This window comes from Pollachius pollachius, assembly GCF_949987615.1.
Source record: "Pollachius pollachius genome assembly, chromosome: 2".
Lineage (NCBI taxonomy): Eukaryota > Metazoa > Chordata > Actinopteri > Gadiformes > Gadidae > Pollachius > Pollachius pollachius.
The window spans coordinates 33,270,785-33,280,810 of record NC_136935.1 but is presented as its reverse complement, the minus strand read 5'-3'; the positions used below and the strand labels follow the sequence as shown (position 1 = coordinate 33,280,810).

At 42.5% G+C, this 10,026-nt stretch overlaps 1 protein-coding gene across 1 annotated transcript; it reads right to left on the bottom strand.

The window, feature by feature from the left end:
• Nucleotides 1–5,368: 5,368 nt before the first annotated feature.
• Nucleotides 5,369–8,606, bottom strand: cnga1a (cyclic nucleotide gated channel subunit alpha 1a; the record flags this gene model as incomplete). Its single annotated transcript, XM_079730312.1, has 5 exons — nt 5,369–6,277; nt 6,400–7,010; nt 7,131–7,237; nt 7,924–8,028; nt 8,581–8,606. 5 exons carry the CDS (start codon nt 8,604–8,606, stop codon nt 5,369–5,371), a joined length of 1,758 nt encoding a protein of 585 aa, XP_079586438.1.
• Between the last annotated feature and the right edge of the window lie 1,420 nt (nt 8,607–10,026).

Here is a 10,026-nt window from a genome sequence, read left to right as displayed (position 1 = left end):
AAACCTCATGATGAGCTAGATATCGAGTACCGATACAGATACAGAGTACCGATATGATAACTTAATGATACCATTTCAGTTTAAAGAGTCAGTGAACCCACTTTGTGATACTTTTATAAATGTATGAGCGTTGTAAATTAAATGTGCTACACACTCTAGCGATATACTATAGGTGTCCGGGAAGCCCAACCCTCGGACCCAGAAAATTAAATTCAACATCCACTACACCGTAGCGTTATATAATAAGTTTCAGAAAAGCTTACCACTGACCACTGCCCATACAGAGCTTCACACTTCCACACAAACCTGTGTGTGTGTGTGTGTGTGCGTGTGTGTCTATGTGTGTGTGTTTGTGTGTGTTGGTTTGCATTTATCTATTGAGTTTTATATGGCAGCATAATCACGAAACATTAATTGTCACTGAAATATAACACATAAAAGCAACAAACACATAACAGCCATAATGGTCATCATTAAATACAGTTGTGTCATTAATATCTGAAAGGACAAAAACACCAAGCCTGGGGACAATGCCTTGAGGACTTCGAAGGCCAGGCTATCTCCGAGATCGGACATGACATCCAAAAAGGACCTGACACATGTTGTCATGACCCACAGAAAGGTTTGGATGAAGGGCATCCCAAGTAAGTATGTCTTATATGAAGACATATTCTAGGGGCAGAAGGTTCATCTAAGCAGACCATTGATTAGCAGACACCCGAGGAAAGACAACGATGACCTGGAGAAACCAACTGACGACGGCAAACTCATCAAAAATGAATCTTCTGGCTCCTCTCTTCAGGAGAGGAGTCAGAAGACTGGCATAAGAAAAGGATAACTAAATTGGAGAAGGCGGCTTTAGGGGGAGTTACTGTGAGATAAATGCTCATAGTGAGTTACGAAGAGAAGATATGAGGTTTCAGTGTGAACAAAGACGTTTTTTTCTTGTTGCATTTCCAGAGTGGACTCCCTGTTCCATTAGGCCGACCCCCTCCACTCAGCCATCCCCGGAGATCACATGCAAAGCAAATAAACACCAAAGAAAACACAAAAAAATACAAAGTAATACAAAGAAATACAAAAAAATATAAGAAATACAAAAAAGTACTAAGAATGCAAAAAAATAAAACAGAATCGAATGTACAGCACCCATGTACAGTTAAAAGAAATACAAAGGAATGCAAAAAAAATTAAAGGAAATAGAAAACAAATACAAAAGCATTCAGTAAATACAAAGAAATACATTGCAAAAACGCTCCGATTTTCTGCACTCCGATCCTGAAAGAGGATCAACCGGCAGCCACCGCCCTGCCGGATGTAGAAGAGATCGAGGAGAAATGTTTTAATGGACTTGCAAAACATGGCACCTCTGAACTCATTAGCAGAACCTGAGGCGGCCATCGTGACCGTTGCCCACCAGAACAACAGGAACAGAGAAAAAACGCGAAAGAAGAAGATAAAAGAAGAGCTATTCTTTGATTTCTCGATCATGACCGACGAAGACGGGGAGGACATGACAGAAGAAAACGGGGTTGAACCCGTCATTTTGCAGAGGAAAAGAGCCTCAGGCGGAGATTCGCTAATTAGCTCAATGAGAAAGTGAAGGAGCTTAATGAACAGAAGATCGTCAGGACCTACCTGAAGCAGGACCGGGAGGGCCGCCTGATCTACAGTTGTGAGTCCTTTGGAATAATCTTGGCTTATTGTGATATCCAGCACATTCCATCAAGCCACCCAGGATGTTGTGGTGGGGCACATGCTCATGCTTTGCTATAAATCTTCTTAGGTGTACATTTTGTTCCTCTGACACTTATGCACATAGGGTGGTTAGTTCAACGCAAAGATGACAAAAGCCGAGACGTAGATGATGAATAGGAACCGTCTGCTCTGGTAGGAGAAGAAGAGGGGGAGAATAGTCGATTCCATCAGGAAGTACTGGGCTGAGCACCGGGAGAAGAAGGAGGCTCTGAGGGTGAAGGAGAAGCAGCGCTACCAGCAATGGGCTGCTAAAGTGGGCCTCAGCTCTTCAGAAGAGGAGCCAGAAGATGAGTCGAAGGGGTGAGTTACTGTGAAATAGATTCTCATAGTGAGTTACTATGAGAAGATATGAGGCTTCAGTGTGAGCAAAGAATTGTTTTTTTTCCTTCTTGTTTCAGTTGCATTTCCAGAGTGGTCTCCCTGTTCAATTAAGCCAACCCCCTCCTCGGCAATCCCCGATGATCACATGTACAGCAAAAAAAAGAAAAAAAGAATAGAAAGTAATACAAAGAAATACAAGACTGCAAAAAGAAGAAAACAGAAGCAAATATATGGCACCCATGTACAGAAAAAAATCTATATACAAAGAAAGAAAAATACAAAAGCCTCCAGTGAATACAGAGAAATACAAAAAGAAGAAAACAAGCAACTATACAGCCAGGACTGGGAAAATGGCTGGTTTAACAAGCCAGTCTGGATCCAGATGAGCAGCCTCAAGACTAACCCCCCGACCGACCTCTGATGTCACAGAGGAATGTCTTGGTTACTTGACGAGGAATGTGCCGTCCCAGGATTCCCCAACAGACCCTTGTAGGCATCACGACGGACACACGTTCTTCACCATGCGTAGCTTCTCTGGAACAAGGCGTCTTCCACAGGAAAAACAGGCCAAGCACAAGAGCATCTCAAGCTGGAAGATTGAACAAAGTCTGTTGGTCACACACTTTTATACTGTGTATTGTACTGTATTCGGTTGCACTGAGGACAATAAAATCAAATACAAATATATTTGAGAAAACTTCATCATTATCGTCATCTTGTGTTTAGATGTATACACCTTATACTTAATTGCAGTCACACTCTCTTTGACACAGACACAACAGCAGGAAGGAATATGCTTTTAGGCCCAACTCCAGATTCTTGACGAACTGAGGCACACTCACTCACACACACACACACACACACACACACACACACACGCACACACGCACACACGCACACACGCACACACGCACACACGCACACACACACACACACACACACACACACACACACACACACACACACATATATTATTAAGCTATGTAGCTACACCATACGGTAGTCGGGGACACCTACGAGTCAATACCCAGTTTAGTCAACTCAATACTTAATAATTGAATAACAGTGATGAATTTCCTGTTCGATTAAGCTCTGCAATCAATACTGGTATTCAACACCTGCTCTTCCTGTGAGCCGACTGACTTTTTCTGGGTTATCACCTCAGGTTTACAAATAAGTAAACCGCTGAGCAGTTATTAATGTTTTGTCTTGTCTTCTCGGTTCTATGTGCTAGCTGGGAGTAGAACTAATTGCGTGATTCCACATTAATTTCCTCAACACAGCAAGTGTTCAGGGTCGAGACGGACGCTATGGTGAATAAGGACTGTAACCAATAAGCACTTCCATAACGTTTTGGTTCTCGGGTGAAATGCAGCATGTTGGTGTGAGGACACAAATTAAAGGACGATAAAGCCATTGATTCATTAACAAGAACTTCTATCTAATGAGCAGGTAGGGGGTTATGACATCTTGCATCAAGGACATCTACAGGTAGACTGAAGACATTGGGGTTCAAACACCGAACCTTGGTTGTCAAACACCCTAGCTAACACAAGAAAGTCCTGATGTTAAGGCTCTGTGGCTGGATGGGAGTTGCACCCATCTGTCTGATTTAGTTTGACCAAAAACGGCAGCATGAAATAACTCCTTCATGACCCTGGTGTTTACTGAGATTAACAGATTATCCTGGGGTGGACTGGTAACTCATTATTAATCACTGTTACTTCATCACGTCTTCCGAGAGATGAGGGATTTTGTAGTGTTTGACAGAGCTAGAAAGTCTAGCTTCAGTGTAATTCATGTTTTGTTTGCTTTGCTTTTGTAAAGATTTGTTTCCATCAAGTTGTTGTGTCTGGCCTGTCCTCCTATCGCATCTCCGGACAAATGGAGCCATCATTCTGGGTCTTAATAGGCTGGTCATGATGACAACAGCTACAGTTTAACAGATCTGCTTGAGTGGTTGGATTTGGGCTGGACGCAACCTTAGAACTTTTACTTTAAAGTTAGTTTTTAAAGGGATCTCATGAAGTTGAAAGTTCAAAAGTTCTTTCCTTGTCCAGGGAAATAAGCTAACCCTACTAATGTGTGTGACATCCCTAGACGGAGACAGGCTTCATTTCGGCCTCCAATAGAAAGAACCAAATTACAGGGGAAGTTCAGGAGGCCAAACAGTAATTTTATGAAGGGAAACTGTTCATTTGAAGCCACTAGACTAGCCACTACTGTTTTTACAGCAGGTGGCACACTATGAATAGTGTTAACAACAGACAGAAAGAAGACATCTACATAAGTGATGGATTTCATGATTATTTTCCTTGATTCAGTTTGCGTCGGTCAGTTCGCCAAGAAGAATCATTCAGAATCATTCGTTTGTTTGTTCGCTCAGTCGTGTTTCCGGTAGCAATCAAATCATGGAATGCACAGTTCTCAGCTGAGTCAGTCAGACTCAGCTCCTCCCTCGTTCTTATTCTCAAACGATCGTGGAAGTCGGTCATCAATCAACACAACATTACAACTTTAACCAAACGCAGCGGAAAGGGGGCCCGTAGTTGATTATTGGATGTTTAACATATCAGCAAGATAATAGACTTGATTTAGCAATGATGGTGGGGGTCCCGGGTGGATAACGAACCATGAAAGAGCGAGACAGATTGACGGGACATTCAAATATTTGATTTATCTGGCATGACACAGAAAATACAAAGACAGCATGCATTTACCATTTCACTGATATTGAATCGTATTATCGTCAGTCGCTCACTAAGCCTCTTCCTTCTTCACCACTCACAGTCAGTGAATGACCAGCGAGTCAGCGAGTTTGTGACTAGTGGTTCTGAGAGAAGAGAAGAATCAGTTTGGTTTGTTCTAGTTAAAGATTTGTTCATTCAAACTGATTTGGTCGCAAACGACCAATCACTAATCTAGATAGGACATTGGTAAAACACTGTTTCTAAAATATGGAAGTCACAACAAAAACATATAAATTAAAAGTACAGTACTACAATCATGAAACAATCATAATCCTATTTTTGGGGGGGGATTTATTTATTTAAGTATTTTCTTTGGCTCCCCGCAAATTTTGGTTTGAATTATATTAATTTGGTCAAAAGCAAGTTAGAGATAGATGACGAAAGTCAACAAAAAAACTTTTCAATAATGTGGCTGTCACTAATAACCAGATCAGATCTTCATGTGGATGCTCCATGGGTTGACTCGCTTCCTGTAAATCAATGACTTCTTTTTTCGACTTCATTATTAGCCTCTTTCATTATTTACATCTACGTCTTGTTCATTCACCATCCTTATCCTCATCTTTCTTCACATCCTCCTTGGTGTCACAGTCCTGTTCATCGCCTTCTTTCATCTCTTCGTCTTCCACCTTTTCTTCTTTCTTCTCCTCTCCTGCCACCGTTTCTCCCGTGGCCACTTCCTGTTCTCCATCCTCCTCGTCCATCACCTCTTCTCCTGACAGGATCTCCAACTCCCGGATTTGCTGTTTCAAAGCCGCATCTGCGCTCTTGTGTTTGATAAGGACCTTCTTCAACTTGATCTGCATCAGTTCCATGATGCTGTACAGGCGGTTGACCTTCTCCTCCAGTTCCTTTACTTCCGGCTTGATGTTTGCCGGGTCCAGGTCTATGAGATTGTCCTTCATCAGGATCAGCTTGCCCTTCTCCTCCAGCATTCCCTTGGCATCGGGGTACTCTGTGAGGGACTCCATCAGGTCATCCTTGGACAGGCAGAACAGGTCGGAGTACCCGATGCTGCGGATGTTGGCCGTGCGTCGGTTCCCCGCCTTGCTGCCTTTGATGTTGAGGATGCTGATCTCGCCAAAGTAACTGCCGCTGCCTAGGACACAGAACTGTTTCACCCCATCATCGGCCACCACGGCGAGCTGGCCGTCCTTGATGATGTACATCTCGCGGCCGATGTCGCCTTTCTTGCAGATGTAGTCATTCGGGCTGAACACCTGCGGTCGCAGTTTCAGCACAAGCTCGATCAGCAGACCTGCCTCGCAGTCCGCAAAGATACGGACCTTCTTCAGGGTGTCCATATGGACTTGGATGGCGAGCTCAGCTTTCAGTTTGTCCGGGAGATACCTCAGCACCTCTCTTTCGTCCTGGGCCTTGCCGTTGTTCCAAAGGTAATCAAACCATTTAATAACCCGGTCTTCCAGATCCTTGCTGACTTTTCGCACCTGTAGAGGGTCAGACATCAACACTTTCCAATGAGAACAAACAAATAGCAACATCAAAACATATCAATGATAGACGTGAGGATAAGAACACCATAAGTAAATGTTAGTTATTTCATACCAACCTGCATGTACTGCTTTATGTTGTCAATGCGGGACTGAAACTGGGCCTGGGCGGCGTTCATGTTGGAGATCATGGTGGCGATGTTACCCACAATGGTGGCAAAAATCAGGACGCCAACGAGGAAGTCCACCACGTGAAAGAAGAACTCAGAGTCTAGAGCTGGAGGTGGGGTCTCTCCGATGGTGGTTAGTGTCAGAGTGGACCAGTACAGGCTGAAGGAATACTTCCTCATGCCTAGTCCAAAGGCAGGCTGCTCAGGGTCATCCAAGGCCGGGTAGACCCAGTCGTCTGCACCGAAGCCAATGTACTTGGAGAAGGAGAAGAAAAAACATGCGTTCCAGTGGATGATGATGACGATGTACAAGATCAGGTTGCCAATGCGGAAGATGTTGGGGTAGTTTGTCTTGGTCTCTGTCTTTGTAAAGAACTCCATCATGCGGCCGATCCTCAGCAGCTTGTTGAGGCGGATCTCAGGGTAGTCCAGGCCGAAGTAGAGATACATGACGTCCGTGGGCAGAATGGAGACCACGTCCAGACGGAACTGAAAGCTAGTGGTGTAGTGTTCCATCAATAGCTTCTCATCTTTTATCAACAGTCCCTGCTCCAGGTAACCTGCATGGAAGACATAAATGTGAGAAGGTCTTATGGCCCAATTCCCGACGCTAAACAGCTGATGAACCTTCCAACCTCACAATTGAAAAAACAAATCGCCTGAAGTCATTTGCCTTTCACCTGTTCTGGTTCTGAAGGCCATATCCAAAAGGTAGATGACGTCTGAGGTGTAATCCAAAACAACCCAATATTTGAAGAAGTTATGTTGCAGCTCCTCAAAAGAGGCCCTTGGAAGAAATTAAAACGTAATTAATATGAATTTAAATTGCCATTTCATTACACTTCTAGAACGTATTAAGCCATTAAAAATAAGAACATCAATCTTCCTCAAAGGTCAAAAACCTAACAACAATGTAATTATAATAATGTGAACAATACATTTGCAAATATGACCTATGAGAGATAACGAAACCAAGATTAATTCTTTCCCCTGGGTAAATGGACTATACAGAGAGCTGGCAACATAATGTTAATGAGTGCTTGTTCCTGCTAACATACTGCTTTTAATAAACAGATTAAAATATAAAAAACAATGTTCTTGTATTATATTGAAAAACAATACAAGAACATTGTACAATCCTGTACATGGGCGTAGATCCCAGGGGAGACAGAGGGGACAAGTCCCCTCTAACTTCTGAAAAACATGAAGTTGTTCCCCCAAATTCTTTCAAAATAAATTACATATTTTTATATTTTTAATAGAAGCTTACTCCACATTTGAAAAAAATCAAACCTAAGCCCAACCCATTCTAAAGGTTTTGTTTATAACCACTCTATGTGTCCTGCACAGTGGTCTGTATCGTTTGATCATTTGGGGATATTATTGATGTCTAGAAAGTTAAGCGACAGCCAGCAGGTAACCCAGTTTCTCTTCTGTACTCCCAGGACTAGACGCATCTATAAAGCTCATCACCTGGCTATGATAGTGGTCCAGTTGTACATGACGGGCAGAGTGATGATGAACAGCCAGTTGTAGTACAGAGCACCAGCCGGGTTTATTACGAAGAGCTCTTTGGGCCTGGGAAAACAGAAACACAGGCCTTAACTCTGATGGGGAAAACAATATCTTGTTCACAACAGAAAAACTCATAATAGTAAATAATTCACCCACTTATTCTTTTCTTTCTCTTTCTTCTCTTTTTCTTTTTTCTCTTGTTCCTCTTTTTCTTTGGCCTCCTTGTCTTCTTTTTCTTTTTTCTCTAGTTCCTCTTTTTCCTTTGCCTCCTTCTCCTCTTTTTCTTTGTTCTCCTTTTCCTCCTTCTCCTTCGCCTCCTCCTCTGTTTCTTTGTTCTCCTCTTCCTCCTTCTCTTTCCTAGAAGAAAGAGACACAAACACATCTGTCTTTTCTGAGCACCAACGCCTTTACTGCGCTCTACTGATGTAGATGTTGGTGTCATCAACCGTAATTAAAACTTAATTAACTCTTTCTACTCTTTCTGTAGCTTATTTTCTTCCCTGTTGGAAAAATAACATCATACATATGATTATATTTAGTACACCAGCTGAAATGCCATTAAAAACATATCAAGGGGAGGCTGTATGGGGTGGTTTCTCTTCCTGTTCTCCTCACTCTTCATTGTTGTTGTTGTTGTTCATGTTCTGCAGAGGGTCAGAAGATCCACCAGGTTCCGCTCTAGAAGACAACAAACATGTGTTGGTTGTAATTCATTTGCTATTGTCTTATTGCTTTGCTGTTCCTTAGCATAAAACATGTACTGTAGCTTTAGGAAGGGTTAGGGTTATAGATGGTAAATGGATGGTAAATGGACTGCATTTATATAGTGCTTTTTTGTAACCAGTGGCCAACCAAAGCGTTTTACAATATTACCTAACATCACCCATTCATACACACATTCACACACTGACGGCGGCATCACCCATGCAATGCGTCAACCAGCTCATCGGGAGCAGTTAGGGTTAGGTGCCTTGCTCATGGACACCTCGACACTCGGGAGCCGGGGATCAAAATAGCAACCTTGCGGTTACCAGCCAACCCGCTCTACCTCCTGAGCTACTGCCGCCCCTATAACTATACGGCTTCGGGTTAGGGTTATTAGGGTTGGACCAAATGTGGGATAGGGTTAAGGTAATATGGGGTTTTGGGGGTTGAGTTTTTGTTTTTTTTGGGTTATCGGGTTAGGTATTGAGTTATTGAGGGTTAGCGATTTAGGGCTAGGATTATAGGGTTGAGTTTAAAGGTTAGGGAATAGGGATAGGGTTTAGAGGTTGGGTTAGTTTTAAGGTAAGGGATGTAGGATTAGGGAATAGAGTTACATAGAGTTAGGGTTGGGGTTTAAAGTTATAGGGTTATATGGTTAAGGAACAGTGTAACATAGGGTTAAGATTATAATGTTCTTGGGTTAGGGCATAGGATTACATAGGTTTGGCTTCTAAAGTTGGGGTTTACTGTTACAGGGCTTTATGGTTAAGGAATAGGATTACTTAAAATTATATTTAGGGTTATAATGTTACAGGGTTGGGGTATAGGGTTATAGGTTGAGTTTTAGGGTTAGGGTCATAGCATTAGGGTTTTGATTATAGGGTTTGTGCTAGGATTATAGGGCTGCATACATATCCTCTTCACTTTGCTGGTCCATCTCAACATTGGTGGTGTCCGCTGACTCCCAGAGCCGGCCGGGGCCACGTGCAGTGGTCATGCCCAGAGGAGGTGTCTAGTTTAACCTGTAAGATGTCAATGATAGACTCGTTGTGCATGGAGATTATGGGAACATCCCTAACATTATCTGGAATTGTTCGGTGTCAAATTAAGATTGAGTCGAGTCTGGTATGGGTTATGAATGTTGATATGAAACAGATTTAGTCTGTGACGAATGATGCATACTTTTTGGTATAATGACATTAGACCAAACAGGTACATGGTATTTGAACAGGCATCAATTTTATATTACATGGATAGCAATTCTACATCTCACATTTTCTAAACTTTTGATGTGCAAAAAGTTTTAGAAAAACTCTTTATTAACTCCAGCCTGGCTAATCTAAGAGATGTAAGCCT